This window comes from Chiloscyllium punctatum, chromosome 9, assembly GCF_047496795.1.
Source record: "Chiloscyllium punctatum isolate Juve2018m chromosome 9, sChiPun1.3, whole genome shotgun sequence".
NCBI classification, from domain to species: Eukaryota; Metazoa; Chordata; class Chondrichthyes; order Orectolobiformes; family Hemiscylliidae; genus Chiloscyllium; species Chiloscyllium punctatum.
The window spans coordinates 60298398-60325964 of NC_092747.1; the positions used below are offsets into that span (position 1 = coordinate 60298398).

Consider the following 27567-nt stretch of genomic DNA (forward strand, 5'->3'; position numbering starts at 1 on the left):
TCTTAAGCCATCAGACCCTGGAGACTTGTCTGCCTTTAATCCCAATTGTTTGCTCAGTACTTTTTTTCCTATTGAGGTGATTGGTTTAGGTTCCTACTTTTTTATAACCTCTGTATTTCTTGTCACTCTTGGGATGGCTTCAGTGACCTTCAGTGGGAAAACTGAGGCAAAATATTTTTAACCTGCTATTGTTGAAAAGTTTCCAAAATGTTTAATCAGTTTTGAAATTAAAATTTTAGTTCATTTGTTCATTATTACATCAGCTTTGATTGCTGGTGTGTGGTGAGATTTCAGAGATTGATTTAGCTTGGGTATTGGAATAGACCTCAGTGCCCTGACCCAGATGGAACATGATCAGCCAGTGCCTTAATACTATCCAGTGTCTGATGCTGGAAGTTTTATGTTTAGAAGATAGAACAGAGTTGAGTTTGTTGTTTTTGTCCTGGAATAGAAACCACTCACTGTCTCAATTTATGCATGAAGCATAAGGTGGGCTGATGCTTTTAAGAGACGAAAGCATAACCATAAAATTAACTAAAATGTGAAAGATTTTTAAGAGTTGCTTTCCTGATGAGTACTATAATGCTTTGTTATTGATGTTTTGAATAGGATCAAACATTCTGCTGGCCAGAATGGCCACCCGTAAGGCCAAACCAGATGGACAGTATTATTTAAAACCAGAGGAAGTTGATGATTTTATCAGAGATCAACTTGTGAGCAATCTGCCAGGTAATTCTGAGTGTTTAATGTAGATGATTTTGACAATTGACTTAACTTGGAAATGCAATCCACCCTAAAAAGTGAACTTGAATTTATGTAATGCTTTTATAATCTAAAGCATTTATTAGTCAATTAAGTGCTTTTGTAATCATTATCTTAATAAAGGAAAATGCAATTGCTAATTTGCACATAACTTGTATTACTGTAGTTCCTTTATAATAGTAAAATGTTCCACACACTTCCAGAAGCAGGCTTGATCAAAAAAGTAGATCTTAAGAATTGTCTTGAGGAGAATGGCGAGGTGAAGGGCAGAGACATTTAAGAAAGGATTTCCAGCTTCTGAGTAGCAATATTGATGACCACCAATTGTGGGTCAGTTCAAAATGGGAAAATGCAAGGAGTCAGAATTGGACAAGTGCATGGATGGTTAAAAGGTTCTAGAACTGGAGAAGGTTATTGAAATAGGGAAGGCAAGCCACTGAAGAAATTTGTAAACAAGGAGAATTTTAGAATTAAGGTGTGGCAGGGCCAGGAAGCACCATTTTGCATAAGATAATATTTCTGAGGGGGTTAATGTTATTGTTACATAGGCTCTGCTGATTCTACTGATATCACACTTAGTAGATGGTGAAAAAAAGTTCTCCTCTAACTTTCAGACAGGTATTTGTACCACTCCCTAAGCTAGTAATTGTGCCTGACCAAACGTAGTTGTATTATTGCAATCAAACAATGAAAACCTCATTGTTGTCTAAGCACAATGCTTTTTTAATGAGTATTTCATTGTTATGCATCTTCTGCCACGAACCACTAGATGGACCCAAGACACAGGAGGATTTGTGATAGCAAGCTGTTGTAAATGTTCTTTACTCAGTGCCAAATACAGGTGGAAGTGACAAATATCTCAAAGTTCCTGCATCTAGAAAAATACCACTTAATAAAAGTGGTGCGGATCTGATCCCAACCATGAAAAGAACAAATCCAGAAGTGACAGAAAAAAATCAATTTGAAGCAAGTGAGTTTAGCCCTTTCAGAGATTTACGATTTAAGAAGACAGTTAATCAATAGCTGAAACGCAATTTTTGCCAGAGAAAGCAAACAGCATGCCATGGAAGCGGCAGAAAGGTGAGCTCAGCACTCAAAATGCAGTGAGACAAGAGAGTTGGCTAGTAGAAGAGACAGAAGCTAGCCACATTTGGAAAATACAGGTCCTTAGCAAAAGAGATTCTATAAGGAACAACTGAATGATCCAGGAGATAAAGTTAGAGGTCAAATGTTCCTCGCCCAAAAAAATTCAATAACTATGTGAAAAATAATGCAAAGCCCAGAAAAGAGAAGCAGCCAAGTGTAAAGGAGATGCTCATGATGAGCATCATTGCAGTTGACATTAGGCTTCAAGAGGCAAAGCTGCAAAGAGCAGTGAAAGGGCCAGAAAAGAAATGTAGACCCCTGGCTATACAATCAAGAAGGCCTCAGAATTTATTCAAGATGAAAATGAGAAAATTTAGAGAAATCTAATGGGAGAGTTTAGCAGACGAAAAGTCAGAAAAAAAAACTTGAAAGGTTCACTGTTCGTTATTTAAACCACAATTTTGTCAGGAAAATTTATAAATGAATTTTATTTTGTGTAGACGAGATACTCAAATTATTAAATTTATATAGAGGATATGCTATTTTTGAGCAATATTTATATTTATTAAATATTGAGTGTGAGCATTTTTTTGACAGAAGTGATCAGGACCATAAAATAGTCAAACTCAGCTATAAATGATTTATTTGTTTATAGACAGCAAGGTATTTGGCAGGTTCTGCAATATGATATTAAACATTCTTCTCATCACACTGCCCTCTCCATTTTCAGCTTATATTTATATTGCTACTTCTCTTTGTATTTAGGAGTTGGAAGGACTTTAGAAAATAGAATGGCATCCATTGGTGTTAAAACCTGTGGAGAACTCCAGCAGATTTTGATGCCTACACTTCAAAAGGAATTTGGGCCTAAAACAGGTCAAATGCTTTACAGATTCTGCCGTGGTCTAGACGATAGGCCAGTTCGAACAGAGAGAGAACGCAAATCTGTATCTGCAGAGATCAACTATGGCATCCGGTTTAGTCAGGTAAGGTACTCGTGAATATTGTTGTACTTTCTCACTTCAACCTGAGTTTCATGTGTATACACTTTGGTTGCAAAACTAAGCATAGATGGAAAGGTGGTAACAACCAGTTGAAGGGCGGCACGGTGGCACAGTGGTTAGCACTGCTGCCTCACAGCGCCAGAGACCTGGGTTCAATTCCCGCCTCAGGCGACTGACTGTGTGGAGTTTTCACATTCTCCCTGTGTCTGCGTGGGTTTCCTCCGGGTGCTCCGGTTTCCTTCCACAGTCCAAAAATGTGCAGGTCAGGTGAATTGGCCAAGTTAAGTTGCCCATAGTGTTAGGTAAGGGGTAAATGTAGGGGTATGGGTGGATTGCGCGTCAGCGGGTCGGTGTGGACTTGTTGGGCCGAACGGCCTGTTTCCACACTGTAAGTAATCTAATCTAAAATGAGAAAATGTAATTTAGTCTAACACTTTTTTCTCTTTGTTGGTGTAGGCATACTAGTACTCTGATAATTTTGTGTTTTCCTTTGCAAGAAAAATATGTGCATACTTTGTGATAGAATAGCTACAATTAGAAGCTCACCTAATCAGTATCTCAAAATTGTACTTTTCCTCATTATTTATGATCAATCCAGGCAAATAAACAAAAAGCATGAAAGTGGATCAGTAATGTTGTATATCGTTTACATCTGAGTCCGTGTTTATGTATGTCAGTGAAGAGCTTCAGTGACAACATATAGAAAATATCCGAAGGCACTTTACAGGGCAATTAAAGAAACAAATTAAATAAAACAAAGATCTGCAGCAAAAGGTATTAGAACAAATAACAAAAGCTACATCAAATTTGAAGGAGTGTCTTAAAGGAGGAAAGTGAGCTAAAGAGAGGGAGTTAGGGAAGATTTTCTTTAATCTGTCATTGCTGACGGTAGTTTTGCAACTTCAAGCATAGTTGAGAGTTTAGAAGGTGCTACTGTAGGAACCTTGATGACTTTCTGTAATGCATCTTGTAGACAATACAAGCTGCTGCGACTGTGGATGCCATTTTCAAGATAGTGATGGATATTAATCAAGTCAAGAGGTGTTAGTTACCGCAGCATTCCCAGCAATTTGTAGCTATACCATCTATTTGGCTGTCCTAGTTCAGTTTCTGGTAAATGGTCATGGTCCCCACTTCCACCTCACACTCCCCAAGAAGGCTTGATTCTCTTATTGGAGATATCTTTCCCTGGCTTGTTGGCGTAAATGTAAGTTACCGCTTATGTTCAGTTGAAGCCTGAATAATATCCAGTGTAATATCCAATAATATGGGCATTATCAGTAACTGAGGAGTAACAGTAAAGTCACCATAGTCCTACTGGACCATAGGACTGCACCCTTAATAGAGAGGTGATTGGTGGTAATTTAACCTGAGGGTCGTTACACTTAAGCATGGGGAGAATTTGAGAAGAAGAGTTCTCCACAATAACCTTAGCCAGTGTGGGAATCAAACCTGTACTCTTGATGTTGCAAACCAGCCATCCCTGTCTGAGGAGTCAAATAGTATTGAACATTCTGCAGTTATCCGTGAATAGCCTCTTTTCTAACCTTGTGGTGTAGAGAAGACCATTGCTTAAGCAGCTGAAAATGGTTCAGATGGTTGACCTATTAACATCGCAACAATCTTCCTTTGTGCTAGGTATGACTCCAAGTTGTGAAGAGTTTTCTCCTCAATTTCCATTGACTGTATTTTGCTAGAACTCCTTGATACCTTTTTTGGGGAAAATACTTGATGTCAAGGGCAGTAGTATTTACCTCAACATATGAGTTTAGCCTTTTTTTGCCCAAGTTTGGACCAAAGCCTTAATGAGAGATTAGGACTGAGGTGGCTGAAAGCGTAGCTATCAGTGGTAGATCAATTGGTGTGAGGGATTCTTAAGAAGTCTTGATTAATGCAAAGCAGCTATCTCCGACAGTGGTGCGATTGGATCTCCTCCAATGTTATTTCTCAGATTTTTGTTCTCCCAGCTTATATTGTAAATGCTTCTCTCTTATTTCTCACTCACAGCTTCATGTTGGTATTCCTCCAAATATATCCTCTACAATTTTCATAGTAGCAAAATTGCCTTATCCAAATTCTCAAAGAACAATCTTTGTAACAGTGAACACAAAATGTTGGATAGCAAGTTGAGTTATTTGTGCAAGAAGAGCCTAACAAACACTGGAAGTGCTGGAGAAACTCAGTAGTTCTAGCAGCATTTGTAGAGAGAAAAACAGTATTAACGTTTCAAGTCTAGTAACTCTCTAGTGAAAGTGGCTAAGTTGAGTTTTTGCCAGGATAACCTGGATCCAAGCATGGACAAAGGAGTTGAATTCTCGAGGTGAGTATGACAGCCCTTGAGATTAAGGCAGCATTTGAGCAAATGTAGAATCAGGGACCCTGGCAACATTAGATCAGTGGAATTTCTGACAATGGATAGGGGCATGGGGAGATTAAGGGTGGTTACTGTCCTATCCAGCAGAAAGGAAGGTGTTTGTGGATGTTGGAGGTTAGTCCCCTCTAGATTGTTGCTGCAGGATCACCTTGGAACAGTGTTTAGGTCTAAACACTTTGTGTTCCATCAATGACATCACTCCCATCATAGGTCAGAATTGGGCTGTCTCTGATGATTGCGCAGCATTCAATGTCATTCTCAACCCCCCAGGTAATGAAACAATTTTTGACTGTATACAGTAAGACTTCGCTCCATTAATGGTGTTATGGATTAGGCCAGACACCCTCAAAATATTCTAAGTAACTTTGCTAGTTGTTTTAAGCAGGTGTAATGTGGATATTCCAGGAAGGATGCAGCTGGTCAAACCACTTATTTTTAAACAAAATAATTTATTTACTAGATTACTGAATGAAACAAAACAAAGGAGAACAGAATGCAGAATATTTTAACGTATCCGAAAATCCAACAGATTATACCAACTTAATGATGCTGTTCCAAATACTTGTAACTATTCCTCTAAACACCCCTTGGCACAAAGGGTAAAATCAAACCCAGGGTCTTACAGGAGAGATTTCAGAGAGAGTGGGGCATCGCCATGGACCTGCTTCTTTGGGTCCAGCAGCTTTTAAAACTGCCTGACTGTTTTCAGTGACTAGCCAGACCAAACCAGAGAAAAGCTGAGCTCGGAGAACTGGCTACTTCCCTTTCATTGTACAAGTGTTTTTCAAAACTTGAAAGCCCTTTTGTCTGAGGCAGTATCTATTAGCTATAATCAAATTGGCCCTAAAACACTTCAACCCCAGACTTTTTGGAGCCTGCGTCTTTACGACTTTCTGCAGAAAAGACCAAGGGCAACATAACCTTGTTAAAGGAGCAGCATGATCACAATGGCAAGCAACATTCATGTCATAGAAGTGCCAGGCACTGACCATCTCCAATAAGCAAGAATCTAACCATCTTCCCTTGGCATTTAACAGTATTACCATTCGCAGAATATACCACCATTGGCATCCAGTGGTCACCATTGACCAAAGATTTAACCATACCAACTACATAAATACCATGGCTACATGAGAAACTTAGAGTTTGAAGATATTTTGTGAAAATTAACTCACTTCCTTTACTAAAGAAAACCTGTCCACCATGTACAAGATGCAAGTCAAGAATGTTTTGGGTGTAGGTTTGCTCGCTGAGCTGTAGGTTTGATATCCAGACGTTTCATTACCTGGCTAGATAACATCATGAGCTACAAACCTTGCCAAAAAGTCAAGAATGTGATGGAATATATCCCATTTATTGGAATGATCTCCAACAACATTTGAGGTTTGACACAATCCAAGACAAAGCATCTTGCCCAGCACCCTATCAGTCACCACGAATGTTCTTTGTCCCTACCATTAGGTATCAGTTGAAAGTTACATCTAAATAACTCTCAAAGATTCCTCCTAAGGCATTTTCTACTGGGGCAGCCACAATCATCCAGAAGGATAAGGCATGGAAATTGCATTACATATAAGCTCCCTCCAAGGATCTCTCAGTTCTAACTAGGAGACATCAGGCAATGTTCAGGCAAGTGGGGTTAGAGTGGTATCATGCTTGGTGCAGACATGGTGGGTCAGAGGGCCTATTCCTGTGCTGCACAGTCCTATGTTCCACATTACTTTTCCTTCATGGTCACTGAATCAAAATCTTACAACTCTAAATAGCTGGTGAGCCTACAACATTGGTTCAAGAAAGCAGTTCCCCAGTACATTTTTGAGAACAGTTAAGAATCTGCAACAATAGCAATGCCTATATCCCATAAATAATAGGAAAATATCTTTGGGTTTAAGTTTCTGGTCATTGATGTGAAGCGTCAACATTGGTTCTCTCACAACTGCTTCTGATAAGCTTGTAACCAGTTTGAGACAGGAATGAAAGGTGTCAATTTCAGCATAACAGATAAGCTTGTAAATGGAATGGGGAAACCCCTGTATAAAACAGAATATACAAAATGAACTACCATTGTATCTTTGTAATTAGTTGTAATTAATGTTTTATGTGTTTCAAATTACATTTTGAAGTAAAGTTTTACAATTGTCTACAGTTGTCATAGCATACTGTCTTTGCATGTACTTTAAACAATTATATGTCTTCATATAATACACATACACTCACAAAACACTTCACAATAATTGTCTATGTTTAATATTTTGGATAAAGTTTGAAGCTGTGGACAGCTTATTGCATGGTATGAGTTTGCTTTCTGCTTGTGGTGTGCAAGGTTTTTTAAATCTGAAAGTTTTGAATGGTAATGCCTTTGTTTCCTTTCCCCCCTTCAGACTAAAGAAGTTGAGGTGTTTCTTTTCAACCTTGCAGAGGAGATCCAACGACGACTGGAAATATCTAATATGAAGGGAAAGCGTCTAACTCTTAAAGTAATGACGAGAAAAGCTGGTGCTCCAACGGAACCGGCTAAGTTTGGTGGACATGGAATTTGTGACAATTTTACCAGGTATTGTGAATTAGAAATATAAAAAATAGGCGCAAGAGAATGTCATTTAGCCTATTGAGCCTGCTCAGACATTCAGTATGATCATGGTTTATCCTCTATCTCAGCACCTTCCCAATCATTCCCCTTATCCCTTAACTTTAGTATTCAGATACCTATCTATTTCTTCCCTAAGTATGTTGAGTACTTTGACTTCCATTGCCATGTCGTAGAAAATCAACGTATTTGCCATCTGAATATAAGATTTGTCCACGTCTGTCCTGAGCCTTTGTTCTAGATCCCCCAGTAAGGGAGAACACCATCGTTGCATCCAGTTTGTCCAGCATTGTCAAAGTTTTATATGTTTCAATGAGACCTTCCCTCATTCTTCTAAACTTGAGTGAATACAAGTCTAGTCAGCCCAGTCTCTCCTCACATGACAAACCTACCATTCCAGGAGTCAATCTAGTGAACCTTCCCTGTACACTCTCTATGGCAATGTGTCTTTTAAGTAAGCAGATGAAAAGTGCATACAATAGTCCAGGTGTACTCTCATCAAGGCCCTGCTTACCTACAGCAAGCCATCCTTTCTCTTATACTAAAATTCTGTTGCAGTGACAGCCAGTATACATTTGCATTCCGAACTACTTGCTGCACCTCTCGGCTTGCTTTCAGTGACTGGTGTACAAGGTCACCTAGGTTCCTTTGTACATCAAGATTTCTTAATCTATCGCCATTTAAATAATAGTCTACCATTCTGGTTTTCCTACTTAAGTAGACAGCTTCACAATTCTCCATGTTATACCACATCTGCCATGTATTTTCCCTCTCACTCAACTTGTTAAACATGCTTTGAAGCTTCTTCGCTTCCACCTCATTGCTCACAATTCCTCCTAATTCTGTTTCATTAGCACATTTGAATATGTCACATTTGATTCCCTCGTCCAAATTGTTCGTAGATATTGTAAATAACTGAAACTTAAGTTTTGATCCCTGTAGAATTCCACTAGTCACTGTGTTACACTCCCAAAAAACCATTTATTCCTGTTGTTTCCTTTCTGCTGTCTAATTACCAATGCATGCCAGTTTGTTAACTCCCAAACTTTGTTTCTTTAATTTTGTACACTAGCCTCTTAGATGGGACTTTATTAAAAGCTTTCTGAAAATCTGAATGTGCCACATCTACTGGTTCTGCCTCATCTATTCTACTAGATAGGTCTTCAGAAAACACCAGTAGGTTTATCAAATTTAATTTCATCAATTCATGTTAACGTTTTCTAATCCCAGTTATATTTTCCAAGCATCCTGTTATGTTGTTCTTTATAATTCACTGTAGCATTTTAGCTACTACTGAATATGGGTCAACAATTGATCATTTCTAAAACAAGATCTATTACATAATGCCAATTAAAAATAATACTTCAGATAGGCATCATAAAAGCTGAATGCACAGATGAACTACCTTAAATTCCAAGTTTTTTTTTTAGCAGTTTTACTCAAAGATTGAATTTTATACACTCAAACTCAAATGAGAATCAACGCATGTTACCATTATTTTGTTTTGCGAATAATCAGTTTTGTAACAGTTTTTATGAAACCAAAATACACTATAATAGATGTGGACTAAGTAGATTGGAATTAAAATATTAGGAATAAAGTATGAAATTATTGTGTAAACTAAGCTCAAATAAACAATGTTTAGCTGCAAATAGTTGCATGAATGCAATATGAGGATATTTAAATAAAGCAATGTTATGGGGCTTTTAGAGGACATGCACTTCCCTGGATGATGAATTTCAGCTACGTTTTGTGTTGCCTGATGGATATAGTACCCAGACAATATCAATAAAATGAAAATAGTGAATAAGTGTAACTCCTACAAAGCTCCCCAAAGAGTCCCTCAATAATGGTTTGTGTGATGTAGAGAATCAAATGGTGGATTAAAAATTGTTTTCTAGATGTATATTTTTGTAATCATGGGGAAATTAAAATTGCTGAAATCTGAAGGTTCTGACTGATTTGAAGACTATTTCACTTTGAAAGTAATCAGCAGAGCTTTCTTTATTTGACCAGAAGATGTTTGAATCATACCTTGACATCCTGCAGTACCAACTTAGAGTTGCATGCACTGAGCTACTGGCTTCTTCTTACTCTTATTTATCTGATGCTGCTCTATTTATTTTCGAAAAGATGTATTTTCAGGGAGAGATGCAGAGAACAATCAAGAAGGTTTAATGGGGCATTGATTTTTATATCTGGAACACCAGAATACAAAGGGTTAGAACTTCCAACTGCACAAAACTATGGTTACATCATATCTCGAGTACGGTATTCACTTGCAGACCACACTTTTGGAAGGATATGTTGGCTTTGGAGGAAATGCAGAGCAAATTTCCCAGAATTATATCAAGGATTAAGTTGAGGCACGATTACACAATCTAGGGTTGTATTCCCTCAACTTTAGAAGGTGGGAGGTGATTTTGTGAAAAGTTTCAAGCTATCCACCATGATATGAAAATTTATTTTGAAATATTATCTTTCTGCAAATGAGGGAATCTAGAATTAGGTATCATAACATAAAATTTAAAGCTGCTCCTTAGGAACTATTCTACATGCACAGAGAGTTAGAAGCTTGAAACTCAATTTGTAAAAAGATGTATGCTATGTCAATAGATAATTTAAATTGGAGATTAATAGATTTCCATGCACAAGAATTAATGAAGGTGGAACAAAGGAGTTGGGTCACATCAGCCACGATCTCACGAATAGTGAAACGGGCAAGGGGGCTAAATAGCTATTCTATACATAGAGCTTAATTCTCAGAATTATTGTGGATCTTCTTGAGATACAAACTGGCTTTATGTACTAAATTAGTTTGAACTTTTGGCAACTTTTCACAATTGTGTTCCCTGCTCAGGTGTTGAATCACTAACAGTAAAGTACAGTGACACACTGAAATAAATTAAATCAGGAAGCGACATGAAATTTGCTTGCTCCATTAATAGCATGGGGTGCACTTTAATCACTCATTCTGTTTCCTGTGTCCATTTTCCTGAGTTATTGAATTTCATGCTCTTTAAATTGAAATCTCACTTGATTTGTTGTGTATAAAAGCAAGAGATGCATGTTTCATTTATTTGCAATGTATCCTTCAGGTTATCTAAATCTAACAATGAACCAGGGAAAGGGAAAAATGTGAAAATACGCTGAAAATGAAATTACAGTTGTCAAGCTCCCTCTTCTAATTCTGAACTTTTGGATGTATTATATAATATTTTGAATGCTAAGAATCTAAATTTGCTTAATTTGATATGCAATTATTCCATATTTTATACCAAACTAACATGCATCGTTATTCAACTTTGCTTTGTAACATTTAAAAACTAACAGCAAAGGCGATCTATGAAAGACCCTAGGATAGAAGTAAGCCTTGCAAGTCTGCTTTACCATTCAGTGAGAATGATTGATCTGATAATCCTTACCTCTACTTCCCTGTCTTTTGCCCTGTAGCCCTTGATTCATTCTCTGATCTATCTATTTCAGACTTGAATATGCTTAATGATGTAGGTTCTATCATCCTCTCTGATTAAAAAAAATTCCAGATTTAGTATCATCAGAAGAAATTCCTCCTCATTTCCAGCAGGTGCCAAAGCTTTCTGCTTGCAATAGAGCATTATTTAAATCTAATCATATCTTTTAAGTAAGCCACGGCACTTTGGAGGACCTTTGAAGAATTAGTTTAGAATTTGCTTCCTGAAATATTTTAAAATACACAATTACTTTTGTGACTCAAATAAAATCATTGTGAAACACAAATTTACTTTATTTCTTTTGACCTTTCAAAAATTGCATCTTTATTATAACAAATACTTTATAGTCTTTTAATTTCATTTTTAATTCACTACATGATAAGCATAGAATTCTGAGACAATATATTTTTAATGTTGGTTTTCATATCTATGTGTAATATTATATAAATTATTTTGTCATAAATCAGTAAATATGTTCTGGTATTCCCTGTTTTGGGTTTTTATCCTAATGACTACTCAAAATTTGGATTGTGCAGAAGTGTCACATTGGATCACGCAACAAGCAATGGAAAAATAATTAGCAGAGAGGTACTGCGCATGTTCCATATGATGAAGCTGAATGTCACAGATTTGAGAGGGGTGAGTTTAAAATTTTGACTTCCATTAATCAAATAAATCTCCCACTTTGAAATCAAACCCATAACTGTTCAATATCCTTTAGCTGAATCTGTGCTTGTGATAAACTATTTTATAGAATTTGTTCACAATATTTATTGGGTTGGTTGTTGCTGATCCGAAGATGTGCAGGAAGCACTGGGTCTTTAACTTTATGGAAGTTTTTTTGAGTTGTCCAGTTCAAATGTCCACTTGCAGCATCTGCGGACAGTAAGGTAAGCTAGTTATCTTCAGGTTTAAAATGGGTTACTGCAGAGAACTCAGTTTTTGGTTGCTGCACTCCTTATTTTGCTCTGGTCTGTCCAGCTTCTGTCCATCTTATCTACAGCCCAAGCTGTTTAACTACCTGACAAAAAAATAACATGGTTGTTCGCAGGCAGAGGACTTCTGCCATTGATATTTGGCCACTAGTCCACACTAGACAGCTACACAAACAGGGTTCACAATAGGTATTAAGTACCTTATTTTCAAAGCATTATAAAATCTGTGGTTTTTAACAGCTCCTTCTCATTTCAGTATGAAAAGCAAAGAAAAATGAAAAAGTATTGCTTTTATACCAAGACAAGAGGTCTTGGTGGTGGGGGGAGTGGTGGTGGAGTTCTCCTCCTGTTTGTCTTAAATGGGCAGCCCTTTTAACACTGACCCCTCATTCTAGATTCTGCTACAAGATGAAATATTCTTTCCCCTCCACCCTCACTCTGGATCTTGTATGTTTCAATCAAGTCACCTATTAATCTTCTAAACTTCAGTGGATGCAAACCAAGCCTGTTGAACGTTTCCACATAAAGCTCCCCATCCATTCCAGGTATTAAATATTCAACTTTCTCACCTGCTTCCAATGTCTTTATCTGCATCCTTAAATAAGGAGACCAGTCAACATAGTACTGAAGATGTGGTATCACCAATGCTATGTTTCACTAAAGCATAACCTCCCTACTTTTGTAGATATTTTCTAATCAATCTGTTCAGATATTGTTATTGCACACCTCTGGAGCAGGTGGGAGTTGAAACTGTGCTCCTGGCTCAGAGGTAGGCACACTCTCATTGCATCACAAGAACCTTTTCCTACATTTATATTCTATTCTGCTCTCAGTGAACAATAACATTCTGTTAGCTTTCTTAATTACTTTCTGGAACATGGGTATTAGTCTTGTGATTCATGCAGTTGGACTGTTCACCTCGGAGCTGTGCAATCTTTCATTACTTAGGTAATTGCTCTATTTATTTTTTACTGTGACCTTACAGAGATTTATAAAATCATATGGACATGAATAGCGTGAGTAATCAAGGATTCTCCCCCACAGGGTGAGGGAGTCCAAAATTAGAGGGCATAGGTTTAAGGTGAGAGGGAAAGATTTAAAAGGGTCCTAAGGGACAACTTTTTCACACAGAAGGTGGTGCATGTATGGAACGAGCTGTTGGAAGAATTTGTGGAGGCTGGTACAATTACAACATTTAAAAGGTATCTGGATGGGTTCATGAATAGGAATGGTTTAGAGGGATGTGGGCCAAATGCTGAAAAATGGGACTAGATCAGTTTAAAATATCTGGCCAGTGTGAATGAGGTAGACCAAAGCGTCTCTTTCCATGCTATATAACACTGACTGTACAAATGGACAATTTTTGCATTTTCCCGCATTATACTTAATGTGCCTGATCTTTGCCCATTCAGTTAGCCTATCTATATCCCTTTGTATCTTTGTCTCATTCACACCTAGTTCTTTCTTTTGTGCCATCAGCATCATTGGCAACCATATTTTTGTCCCTTCATGGAAAGCATTTATATAAACTGTAAAATGTTGAAGCACCTGCACTGATCCCTGTGGCACAGAGTTTGTTGCATTTTACTAACCAGGAAAATATCTATTATGTCTGCTCATTACTTCCCATTAGCTAGTTAGTCTTTTGTCCATGTTAATATGTTATTGCTTATATGATGAGCCTTTATTTTTCACAGTACCCTTTCATGTCGCACCTTATTAAATGCTTCTGGAAATTCAAGTTCAGTACATCCTCCAATTCCTCTTTATTCACAGCATTCTTCTTTCCTTCAAAAAGTTCCAGTAATTTGTTAAATATGATTTAGGTTCATTCTGTCTGATTAATTTTTTTAAGTACCCTGCTTTCATGATAGCTGCTGACATTTTCCTGATGACAAATGTTAAGCTAACTAGCATGACGTTGTCTACTTTGTCTCCCTTTGGTTCTTAAATAAAGGAGTTACATTTGCTGACTTAAAGTCCAATAGAAACTTGCCTGAATCTGGGAAATTCGAAAATTAGAGCCAATGCAACAAGTATACTTACTCACCGTTTTTAGGATCATAGGCTGAAGTGGATTAGAACCTGGGACCTGCCAACAATTCTCTCAGTTCCAACAATTCTCTCAGTATAACTTTATTGGTTCCTCCTTCCCTTGCATTTTCCAATTCACAGATATTTTTGTGATGTTACTTGTAATCTGTACAGTAGAGACTGATGCAAAATAACTGTTCAGTTCATCTGCCATCTCCTTATTTTCCATTATAAATTCCCAGGCTCACTTTCTATAGGAACAGTATTCACTTAGTTGATACTTTTCATTTTTAAACTTCATTACGTATGTTTGTTTCCTCAATTTTTCTCATACTGTAATTTCCTTCCTTTTTGTCATTCTTTGCTTTTCTAATGCTCTATTCGATCTTCTGACAAGCCAACTAAATTCATGTAATTATATGTTTTTTTCTTTGTTTAATATTCTCTTTAACATTGTAGTTAACCACTGAGGGTGAGAAATTTGGAATTATCCTTTTTCAACAGGATGTACCGATTCTGAGTTTGGAACTATCCCCGATACATCTGCCACTTCATCTCTTATGGACAGCCTTTTAACCTAACTTGCTAGATTATTTGCTAGAGATCTATCAGACAACCAATAAGCGTAAAAGAAAATGTGTCTTTATCAATATAATGTGGTAGGATTGCATTTAAAATTGAGTTTTCACTTTTTCCTTCTCTACTTAGTAATTAATAAAATCTGCCTTCCTAGAATCATAATAAATACTCCAGCAGGTAATTATCTTTAATTAGGGACAGAATTGGTCAAGTAAGAGGGGAAATTTGTTGCTTCAATTAGCTAAGCATTTATTGCATCACAATAGAGTCTAGCATATGAGGAACGGCTGAGGATACTGGGATTGTATTCGTTGGAGTTTAGAAGATTAAGGGGAGACTTAATAGAGACGTACAAAATAATACATGGCTTGGAAAAGGTGGATGCTAGGAAATTGTTTCCGTTAGACGAGGAGACTAGGACCCGTGGACACAGCCTTAGAATTAGAGGGGGTCATTTCAGAACAGAAATGCGGAGACATTTCTTCAGCCAGAGAGTGGTGGGCCTGTGGAATTCATTGCCACGGAGTGCAGTGGAAGCCGGGACGCTAAATGTCTTCAAGATTCTTGTTGTCTAGAGGAATTAAGGGCTACGGGGAGAACGCTGGTAAGTGGAGCTGAAATGCGCATCAGCCATGATTGAATGGCGGAGTGGACTCGATGGGCCGAATGGCCTTGCTTCCACTCCTATGTCTTATGGTCTTATAATGCTATATTCATAAATAATGCAAAATCTATTGTGATGCAATAAATGCTTAGCTAATTGAAGCAACAAATTTCCCCTCTTACTTGACCAATTCTGTCCCTAATTAAAGATAATTACCTGCTGGAGTATTTATTATCACCATAATGATGATGTGGTTTCCAAAGTAATGTGTGGAATAGACTTTTAATTAACAGGTGAAATATTCTAGATGTGTACAACTCAATATACTGGATGTGATGTGTTTAATGGATTTACAGTCTCTTTACTGCAATGGATAAAACTAAAAATCTGACTACAGCTTACAGTAATTAATGCCAGTAGAAACTTCTGTTTTTGCTATCAAAGTATTTTTCTGCAAAACAACATTCTACCTTTAATCTAATCAAATGCATTAAAACAGGAACAATTGCAATGAATTTCAAGTTGATTGACAATGCACAATATAATTAAAAATTAGTTTCTGTTTTCATAAAACTAGTGAGTGTAACTGCAAAACAGTTGAGTATAAATTACTGAAACTCCTTAAGAAAAAGAGTAGGTTAAATAATATCAGAGCTTTTGTCGAGTTTTACAAGATGGTAATAGTATAATTGACTAATAACTAAAAGTCATGTTTTAATTACCATTAGTTTAGTATTTCACATTATACTTAATGTACCCCGCAGAGCTTCAGTATTCCCATGATGTAGTTAACTCAATATGACAAATCATTTGAATTACCCTGTATAATATTTGTTTTAATTTATTTGTTGTTTGTAACACAGTTTTTCTGTTCACTGCATTTTATGGTTTGGCTTCACTTACAATGAACTGCAATATTAGAGTGAATTGAGGAATGCATATACATCTTGTAAGATATATATTGTAAATTTTAAAACAATAGTGAATGAAATGTGAAATAATTATTTTAATCATATGGGAATGTATTTGAATAGAATCTAGTTTTTTTTCTTCTTTTTGTTTTTTAGGTTGGAATTCAGATGCATCATTTAATCCCAGACTCTAAAGCTTCTTTTGCTCCCATGTCTTCATTTGTGCAAAATAACTCAACTATTGTGGCTTCGTGTTCAAAGATGGGCATTTTTCAGGCATCAAGAACCAAAGAAGCTATGGAAAACAGGCTTTCAGAAGGTTAGCAATTATTGATAAAAATGAAATGCCTTGCATAAACCGAAGGAGGGAATTGTTGGAAAGGAGGAAGTGAAGAATGGGGGAAATTGACAGAGAAAGTCGAAAAAAGGTGGGAATGAGAGAGATGCCGAGAGAGGAGTAGTGGGAAAGAGAATGAAGAAATCGTGTGTGGGTTACCTGGTAGCACCTCTGAAGTGGTAGATGGTATATTGCAGCATTAGAGGAGCATGTAGTAACAGCAAAGTGATTTACTGGGAGATTTTAACTTGAAAATTGGTAAGGAAACAAGGCTTCAAGAAAGATGGTGAATATATTGAAATTGTTATTACAATCCAGTTGGGAAAGTGCACTAATCTTTGAGCTGCACAGCTCCCGGGGTGACCACAAAGGTTAATGATTTGATCAAGTACACCAAGATCCCAATTTAACCTGTTAATGGAATAGAAGTTACCAGAAAGAACTGACTAGGTTCCTGTACTTAACAACAGTACTACTTATTATCCACCTTGGGATAGTAAAAAAGAAACCAAGAAAGCAGATTATCTGAAAGGCGATAGATTGAAAAAGAGGCAGGTGCAGTGAGACCTGGGTGACTTTGTACACCATTCGCTGAAAGTAAGCAAACAGGTGCAGCAGGTTGTAAAGAAGACAAATACCATGCCTTCATAATGAGATGGTTTGAGTACAGGAGCAGGGATGACTTGCTGCAATAACAAAGGGCCTTAGTGAGACCACACCTTGAAGTTGGTATGCAGTTTTGGTCTCCTTATTTAATGATGGATTTTCTGACTATGGAAGAAGTGCAATGAAGGTTTACCAGAATGATTTCTGGGATGGCAGGACTGACATATGAAGAGAGACTGGATTAGTTAGGACTATATTCACTGGAATTTAGCAAAATGAGGAGTGATCTCTTAGAAATCTGTAAAATTTGAACAGGCCTAGACAATATAAACACAGGAAGGATGTTTGCAATGAGCGGGCAGTCCAGTGCAGGGGCCATAGTCTAAGGGTACAGGATGGGCCATTTAGGAGTAAAATGAAAAATTTCTTCATCTAGAGAGTGGCAAACCTGTGGAATTATCTGCCATGTAAAGTAGTTGAAGACAAAACATTGAATATTTTGAGGAAGGAGTTTGAGATAATGCTTCAGACTGAAGGGATCGAGCAGTATGGCAAGAAAACTGGAACAGGGTACTTAGTTGGGTGATCATGTTGAATTACAGAGCAGACTTGAAGGGCTGAATGGCCTGCTTTTGTTCCTGTTTTCTATGTTTCTATTACCAATAAATAAATACGACCTGCTGTCAAAACAAAACTACAAACTATCTACTTATAACTCTTGCTAACTAAAATTTTAACCTCTCTTTTAAAACCCTGACAGACACAGAGACAGACCCAAAAAAAAGTATTGGTAATATTGGTAGAGGAAAAAATAAAGCTGGGAAAACCGAGCACCAGTCCATAGACTTCGATGAGATACTCTTTGCTTCCCAAGACTTTCTGCTCGCTGGCCACCTTCTCCAGCTTTTACTTCTTTGCAAGAGGCATAGGGCAATTGGTACACTAATTATAAAGTGATTCATGTGTGAGGACACCAGAAACTGGGATAGACATCTCCCAGTCCAGTCAAGCAACAGCCAGACTTAGTCATACTCCGGAATCATACCTTACAGACAATGTCCGAGGCGTTTTCAATCCATGCCTGGACATGTCATAACGCACCAGCAAGACAGACCTAGTAGAGGTGGCATCACAGTGGTTTACAGTTAGGAGGGCGTCGCCCTGGGAAATCTTAACATTGACATTGGACTTTGTGCAGTCTCATGGCATCAGGTTAAACATAAGCAAGGAAATGTACTACTGATTACCATGTACTGTTGTCCCTTGGTTGACGAGTCAGTACTCCTCTGACACTTGGAGGTAGCCCTGATGGTGACAAAGGCACAAAATATACTCTGGGTGGAGTGGCCACACTGTAGCTTGAGCTGGTTAGTTCCAGAAGGACGTAGCTGCTAGATTGGCTCTGAGCAGGTGATGAGAGAACCAACCAGAGGGAAAAGCATGCTTGACCTCATCCTTACCAATCTGCCTGCTGTCTCTGACCACCCCACACAGTCCTTGTGGAGACAAAGTCCTACCTTCACATTGAGAACACTCTTCGTTGTGTTGTGTGGCACTATCATCACGCTAAATGTGAGAGACTTCAAACAGATCTCATAAGTGAAGACTGGGCATCCATGAGGCATGGTGGGCCATCAACAACAGCAGAATCATACTACAACACAATCTGCAACTTCTTGACCTGGACTATCCCTCACAGCATCATTATCATCAAATCTGGTTTAATAGAGAATGCAGGAGGGCATGCCATGAGCCTGACCAGACATGACGAAAAATGAGTTATCAATCTGGTGAAGCTACAGAACTGGACCACCTTGATGCCAAACAGCAAAAGCAGCAAGTGATAGGCAGAGTTAAGCGACCCCTCGATCAACTTTTCTCCCTGCAGTGTCAGGCTGAGGTGACCTAACAAAGATTTATAAAATCATAAGGGGCATGGATAAGGTGAATAACCAAGGTTTTTTTTCCCCCAGGGTAGGGGAGTTTAAAACTAGAGGGCATAGGTTTAAGGTGAGAGGATATAGATTGAAAAGGGACCTAAGGGCAACTTTCTTACACAGTATGGTGCATGTATGGAACAAACTCCAGAAGAGATAGTGGAGGTGCATACAATTATAACATTTAAAAGGCATTTGGATGGGTACATGAATAGGAAGGGCTTTAGGGGGATATGGGCCAAATGCTGGCACATGGGACTAGATTAATTTAGGATATCTGGTCGGTGCGAATGAGATGGACTGAAAGGTCTGTTTCTGTGCTGTACCACTCAATGACTCTATAAATGATTATGGCATCTGATCCTAGTCAGGTCTCCCCCAGCTGCTCAAAAGCCTCCAGTCTCTGGATTATTTCTATGTTAAAATCATTCCTTGATTATTCCAAACCAAAAGTAAGCAAATATCTTTCAATGAATTCTTTTTCCTGTTGTAAACACTCACAGCATCAGCAAACTTCCATGACCACAACATGTACTGGTTTAAAATCATAGTTTGGGAAAGAGTGACCAAGCTAAGTTTAAATCCCTTCATATAAATAAACCAATGCCCATATGTAGATGGTTGAAAAACAAAACTTGACAATAACAGTACATTGCTATCTATAAATTAGGAACAAGGATAGATTATTCAGCCCCAAGCACTTTTCAATCCCTCCATTTCAGTGTAAAATTTATAATATTTTGCCCTATGAATTTTACTACAAGTTCAGTAATTGAAAGGCTAAGAATTGCAACCTTTTTTCTAAATGTTAAAGTTAATGAACTCTTCATTATAACAGGAAAAAAAAGTTTGCAACTTCTCTGCTCAAATATACTGTAATTTAGTTTATTACATGGTAGTTTTCTGTTTTCATGAATCACAAAATTTAACGGATTATCACTGTTTTCTTCCCAAACACACTTGGAGAAAGCTAGTTTCAAATGCTTAGAGGTAGTGAGGTCTGCAGATGCTGTAAAGTCAGAGTCGATAAAATGTAGAGCTGGAAAAATTACTACATGTCCAGCAGCATCAGAGGAGCAGGAGAGTCGACGTTTTACGCTGGGGCCCTGAAACTTCAAATACTCCCAATAGATTCGCCAATTTGTAAAAAGATTTAATAAGTACCTTTGAAATTTATATTTATAAGATTAACTTTAAAGAATTGTTATATTCAAAAGTAGTTGCTAATCAAGCACGTGTGAATAGATTTCATATTCTTCTAATAAATTAAGTTATTTGGTAGTTCTTGAATTTTTTTTCACCAGTCAACTATTACAACAAAACTAATTAGAACATTCTTCTGTCTGGGATCTGTTACTATTAGAATTAGAGATGCCAACATCAAAACTGCTTTGCTTTGACAATTGGACCAAACTAGACTAGATTTTCATATAATTTTCTCTGGTAACTCTGTCCAGTTACCAACAGATGTGTTCAACATACTTAAAATGGGACCACATTTCAAGGAAATAGTAATCACTCCTGTCAATTCCTAGATGAAAGATTGAGTTTCTTGCAGTTTTATCTGTCAGTTTTAAATGTCTTTTTGGTGCTGTATAAGGTAGGGAGTAAGAAGAATTAATTTGTTTCTCATTACATCTGATTCACTGTTAATAGTTAGTGGAATGCAATTTGTTATTTTTTGATCTTCACTTCTGTGTCAAATATTGCATGATAATAAGGAAAATTGTTCTGCTCATAATGCATAAATGTAGTTGATTCACATGAGACCATTTGAAAGACATTTACAAAAATCACAACTCATTGAATACTGCTACTATTATAAATTATGTGACCTTTCATACTTGTGCGATGTCAATTGTGTTTTATTTTCCTGGACAGTATTCACTTATAACATTATTGTTACTGTGTTTTCTTTTTAAATTTGATTGCAGATCCAGATGGTATGCAGAAGAAGACAGTAGAAGCAGGAGGTTCTCTTTTGCTTCCACCTCATCAAGATACAAATTTCAATGGTTTAGACATCTCAATAAAAGCTGGTGGGGCACGTACCCCTGAGAATACAGTTATCCATAAGCTCCGACGTGACCTTAGTATTGAAGTGCCATCCCCTTCTCAGGTACAAAGATCAATGTGTAAACAAGTTCCTGATGTTATGGCACATACAGTAGTCACAATATGATGAGTCTTCAAACTGGGTGACTCCTTTTTTGAATTTAAACCTGCATTTGTATAACTTCATGTCAACAGATTAGCAATATCTTGCTGCTCAGTAGGAGACTGCGTGATGTACGTGTTCACCATGGTTAATTTTAAATCAAAAGTAATGCATAACTATTTTGGGCACATTTTACTAATTTCACACTGGCTCTTTTTTAAGGTAATAATGCAACAAAATCTTCAATTTTTTAAAATTTTGCAGCATTGAGAGGTTTGAAAAGCAGCATAACTGTCTGGATCATTAAATGAGATTTCATATGCTGCTGAACCCCTCATTTATCCTTCTTTGACCTGTAGATTTGACCATTTGAACTTTCTTCTGGCTGACCTGCCACATTTCACCCTTTGTAGACTGGACAACATCTGGAACTCTGCTATCCCATATCCTTGTTTTCCCCAAGTGCTGTTCACTCTTACCAATACTCATTAACCTACTTGGGCTTCCTGTTGAGCAATGTCTTGATTGTAACATTCTCAACGTTGTTTTCAAATACTTGCCTGGCCTTTTCCCTCCCTATTGCTCTAATCTCCTGCAGTCCCACAATCCTCCAAGATTCACATCCCATTCTGTTCTCTTGTGCACCTTCAATTCTAATTGGTAGCTGAGTCTTCAAATGAAGAGTCTTCAACCGAAGCACTGGAATTCCTTCCTTACACCTCTGTACCTCAACTTCCTCCCATAAAAATCTTTTTTACCAATCGCTTGGCTGCTGCCTTCTTTGACCTGTGGTCTAATTTTGCTGTATATCACTCTAATGAATCACCTGGGGCTGATTTATTATGTTAAGGGTGCGAAATGGGTATTTTTATTTCCTTGGAGTGCATAACTTTGAAAAAGTACGTTGTAATGTTAGATGTATGGAATTCCTATTTATGACACCCTACTTAATAAAAATTTCATGAAGTTCCATTTCACCTCATATATTCGGATGCACATTCTTGTTGTAACCTTTTTAGTGCCTTCCAAAAGTAGAAAGAAGTAATTCCTTTCTTTTAATTCTCACCATTTTCCCCTTTTTGATTTTACCTGGAGCAACCAACTAACTCCTTGGCAGGTTGCAGTTCCCTGGGTACTTTGCCAAAGTGGCTGTTTTTTATCTGAAAAAGAGAAGCACTGACACACTATTAAACTGTCGGAGTATCATATAAAGTCTCATTCTGTCCTTTCCTTTCTGTACATTTGCACGTAACTCCAACTGCTTCACCAGTACATTTTGGAAGGTGGAATCCAGGCCATTTTTCTTCCAAGGTGCTGACAGGTACTTCCAGTATACACTAATATACCTTTAAACCAAACTTAAGGATCATTCAACATGCAGAGAGTGGATTTAACCTTTTGCTGAATAAACTTGGCAACATACTGCGTGCATAATTTCTGCTGAAAAGTTTACAAAGAATTATTTTCTACATACGTTTTACTTTGAATGGCAAATGGGTTTTAGGAACCATGAAAAAGAGTGAATTGTTAAAACTGCATTGTTTGTATTTACTTTGGTGATGAAATGCTGCTTTGTGTTAAAGCAATAATTTAAGGCCAGTTTTGAAGGAAGTTAGCTGCATAATTTTTTGTGTTATTTTGAGCAGGGATATTTTAGTATTGTGCTAATAATTCAGTTAGTGATGTTTTATGAAATTTAATATGTGTCTGTGATACACAGCTTTTAAGTACTAGTAATTTTGCACTCTATTTTCTTGCCAAATATACACCAAAGAAAATGAAAACTTAAACTTTCCAGAACACCCACTTAGGGAAAAAATACTTAAGAAGGATAATGCTTTGTTTTACACTCTCATTGTAGATAGATCCTTCGGTTTTGGCTGCACTCCCTCCAGATATTAGAGAACAAGTAGAACAGACGTATGCTGCTCAACAACAGCCTAATTTTACTGCTACCCCAGTCAAAGAATCAGTGAAAGGCACTGTTACTGGGCAAGTACCTGTGTCAATGGCGACAGTGATTCTTGAATTACCTGGACCTCAGGAGCCAAGCAACACTGCTGGAATGGTTGTAGCCCTCCCAGCTTTTTCACAGGTAAGATATCTTCTGTTTATCCTCCTTGTGTTTCTTTTATTATATCCATCATGTTTAAATTCGGTAATAAGTGTCTAATCATGATTAAACATTATTGTAATTGTATAAACAATGGAATTTTAATCATACAAAGAGGGTTTACTATTCAGGATATCTTGTTTCTAAATACAGGTTGACCCTGAAGTCTTTGCAGCCTTGCCCACTGATGTACAAGAAGAATTGAGAGCTGCTTATGATCAAAGACATCGGCAAGGTAGAATATGAGACACCCTCATATTATTAATCCTCGTAGAAACTCTCAGAATTCTGAAGTTGCTGAACTTAACTTCATAAATAGATAAATACATAAGGGAGAAATTAATAGAGAGAAACCATGATAGGTTGGATTAATATTTGATAGGAGTGATTGCTAATGTATGAATTTAAAGACAAAAGCTTGGGAATTTTACAGACTCTTAGGTAGACTTAGGTGTAACAATTTGGTTTTACTACGGGCTATTGATTCTGTTCCAATCTACAGAACAGCATAAATTTTAAAATAATGAACACAATTGTATTAGAAATTTTACTCTTTACTCCTGCAGTCAACTATTCACAGACATAATATCCAGCTGTAAGATTCTTTGGCTAGTATTTGGACAGGCTAACTTGCAATTCTGTAAGCACTTACAATTGAAGACATCAGCTATCGATGCTCCAGGGAAAACAGCCCCAACCTATTCAGCTTCTCCTGACGGCTCAAATCCTCCAACCCTGGCAACATCCTTATAAATGTTTTCTGAACGCTTTCAAGTTTCACAACATCCTCCCGATAGGAGGGAGACCAGAATTGCATGCAGCATTCCAAAAGTGGCCCAACCAGTGTCCTGTACAGCTGCAATGTGTCCAAATTACTTCTAAATGTTGTAACTGTACCCGTAACTCCCACTTCCTCTGGCATATAAACCACCATCTGTGTAGAACAAATTGCCCCATGGGTCCCTTTTAAATTTTTCTCCCCTCACATTAAAATTATGCCCTCTAGTTTTGAACTCACTAACCCTAGGGAAAAGACCTTTGCTTTTCACCTTATCTATTCTCCTCGTTATTTTATAAATCTCTATAACATTACCCCTCAACTTCCTAATGAATTCCCAATTTATAAGGTGGTCTCACAGCACCGCAGACCCGGTTCGATTCAAGCCTTGGGCAACTGTCTGTGTGGAGTTTGCACATTCTCCCCGTGTCTGTGTGGGTTTCTTCTGGGTGTTCTGTCTTTCTCCCACAGTCCTAAGATGTGCAGGTTAGGTGAATTGGCAATGCTAAATTGCCTATAGTGTTCAGGGATGTGTAGGTTAGGTGTATTAGTCAGGGGAGGTGTAGAGTAAAAGGGTAGGGGAGTGGGTCTGTGTAGGATACTGTTTGGAGGGTTGGTGTGGACTTGTTGGGCCAAATGGTCTGTTTCCAAACTGTAAGAATTCTGCGATTATCTAGTCTCTCCCTATAATGCAAACCTTCCAGTTCCAGCAACATCCTGGTAAATCTTTTCTATACCCATTTCAATTTAATAGTATCCTTCCTATTGCAAAGTGACCAGAACTATACTCTAAAAGGTTTGGTGTCCATGCTCTTTGAGGTCCTTTGATGCATTGTCACACAACAGACTTGAGGAAAATTATAGTTCATGAAATAAAAGATACAAAAGTGGCTATGTAATATGAAACCGAGTGGTTAATGTATATGTTTCAGGATGGATGAAGATTTGTAATATTTGTAATACTGGCACTTTAGCTTTTCCTTAGATAGTAATGACCTAGATCTTGGTATGCAGGATATAATTTCAAAGTTTGCAGATGACACAAAACTTGAAAGAATTTGTAAACTGTGAGGACAGCGTCGAACTCCAGGTAGGTGGTAGATGAGCTTAAAAACAGAAATGTGAGGTGATGCATTTTAATTGGAAGAACGTCAAAAGGCAACATGAGATATGGTATACAGCTCCTGCTTGTATATGTACACAGGTGATTGAAAGTGGCAGAACAGGGAGAAAGAGCATTTAATGAAGCATGTAGTACATTTGGCACCAAAAACAGGGCAAGAGAGTACAAGAGAAAGGAGGTGTGTTAAAGTAATGAAAGGAATCGGTGAGTGGCGAAAATAGTCTCTCTTATTCAACAATCACAGCACAAGTTTGAGGCGGCAATAGAATCCTGAAATACAGTTCTTACAAGAGCCCCTTTATACACAGTTCTTGCATATATTAAAATTCCATTACTGTTACATTTTTTATCTGTAGTACACAGAGGTTTAAAGGGCTTCTGTCCTGAGAGACAGGAGATGGTTAAAACATGTGCGAAGTGCTGGCTGCTACTTCTGATGGGATGTCTGTCTGGTCTGTTTGCACAATTCAGAGGTGTTAGTCCTTTTGTCTTTTAAATTAGTAAATATTAGTAAAAATGCAAGGCCAATATGCTCTAAATAAATTAAAAATTATACCTATACTTAATAAAAGAATAAAGGATATTAAACTGATTACTGCAGCTGGGTAGTGACATTTATTGACTATTTACTGGCGTGAGTTTCATTCATTCATGCAGTTTTATGGAAACGCTGTTTTGTCAGTTTCTTAAAGGGATAATGGCCCAATTAAAAGGTATTTAACAGGTGCTTAATCTATTAATTTCCAAGAGATGGTTGGAAAGAGCTGATTAATATTATGTTTCGTGGAGACTTGATGGGGATGGTATTGTCTGGTATGCTACACTTATTCTGAGTAAATACTGCTTGTAGCAAGGGCTGATAAGGTGTGGAAATGCAGTAGTTGTTTTGAAAGGGTTTTTAAATTTGGACACTACCAAAACACAGTTTTTTGAATGAATGACTGAAACAGTGTTATAATAGAGTTGTGAATGAAATGAACGGGAACCCTGTATTCATGAATTTAACGAGCTGGTGAGTGAGTTAATAAAGGTAACCTATGGTCATAGGGAGTGTAGATGAACAAAGAGACCTTGGAGCGCAGGTTCATAGTTCCTTGAAAGTAGAGTCGCAGGTGGATAACAGGTGAAGAAGGCATTTGGTATAGTTTATTGGTCAGAGCATTGAGTATAGGAGTTGGGACATCCTGTTGCAGCTGTACAGGACATTGGTTAAGCCACTTTTGGGATATTGTGTGCAGTTCTGGTCTCCTTCCTATCGGAAGGATGTTGTGAAACTTGAAAGGGTTCAGAAAAGATTTACAAGGATGGTGCAAGATTGGAGGATTTGAGCCAAAGGAAGAGGCTAAATAGGCTGAGGCTGTTTCCCCCCCCCCGAGTGTCGGAGGCTGAGGAGTGACCTTACAGAGGTTTATAAAATCATGAGGGGCATGGATAGGATAAATAGACAAAGTCTTTTCCCTGGGGTGGGTGAGTGCAGAACTAGATGGCATAGGGTTGAGGGTGAGAGGGGAAAGATATAAAAGAGACCTAAGGGACAACATTTTCATGCAGAGGATGGTACGTGTATGGAATGAGCTGCCAGAGGAAGTGGTGGAGGCTAGTACAATTGCAGCGCTTAAAAGGCATCTGGATGAGTATGTGAATAGGAAGAGTCTGGAGGGATATGGGCCAAGTGCTGGCAAATGGGATTAGATTAGGTTAGGATATCTGGTCGGCATGGATGAGTCGGACCAAAGGGTCTATGATTCTATATCACAATATGTCATAACACAGTATCTCACAGAGGTGATGCTGATCTTGTAGAGGCACTTGTCACCTCAGCTGCAGTGTTGTGTGCAATACTGGTGCCACATTATAGGAAGAACTTCAAAAGGTGTGTTGTCCATGGGGTACTTCAGTTATGAAGACGGATTGAAGAAGTTGGAACTGTCCTTCCCATAGAAATGGCAACTAAGAGGAGATCTAATTGAGGCTTTCAGAATCTTGAGTGGACCAGGGAGAATAGATGGAGAGTAACGTTAGATTTAAAGTAATATGCAAAAGAAGCCATGGTGAAGTGAGAAAAAAAACTTCCATTCTATTTAGCAATTTAGTATGGAATGTACTGCCTGGGAGTGTGATGGAGGCAGAGTTGATTGAGACATTCAAGAGTGCATTGGATGATTT

The 27567-nt window shown here is 37.7% G+C and overlaps 1 protein-coding gene across 2 annotated transcripts in view; it reads left to right on the forward strand.

Moving 5' to 3' along the window:
• The window catches only part of rev1 (REV1 DNA directed polymerase), a 133979-nt gene that overhangs the window by 69229 nt on the left and 37183 nt on the right, over positions 1-27567 (forward strand). For both annotated transcript variants that reach the window (XM_072577643.1, XM_072577644.1), the window contains exons 12-19: positions 610-729; positions 2614-2834; positions 7608-7780; positions 11823-11925; positions 16506-16668; positions 21164-21348; positions 23249-23482; positions 23654-23735. In XM_072577643.1, coding sequence (XP_072433744.1) covers positions 610-729; positions 2614-2834; positions 7608-7780; positions 11823-11925; positions 16506-16668; positions 21164-21348; positions 23249-23482; positions 23654-23735 — 1281 coding nt within the window. The remainder of the gene's footprint in view (positions 1-609; positions 730-2613; positions 2835-7607; positions 7781-11822; positions 11926-16505; positions 16669-21163; positions 21349-23248; positions 23483-23653; positions 23736-27567) is intronic.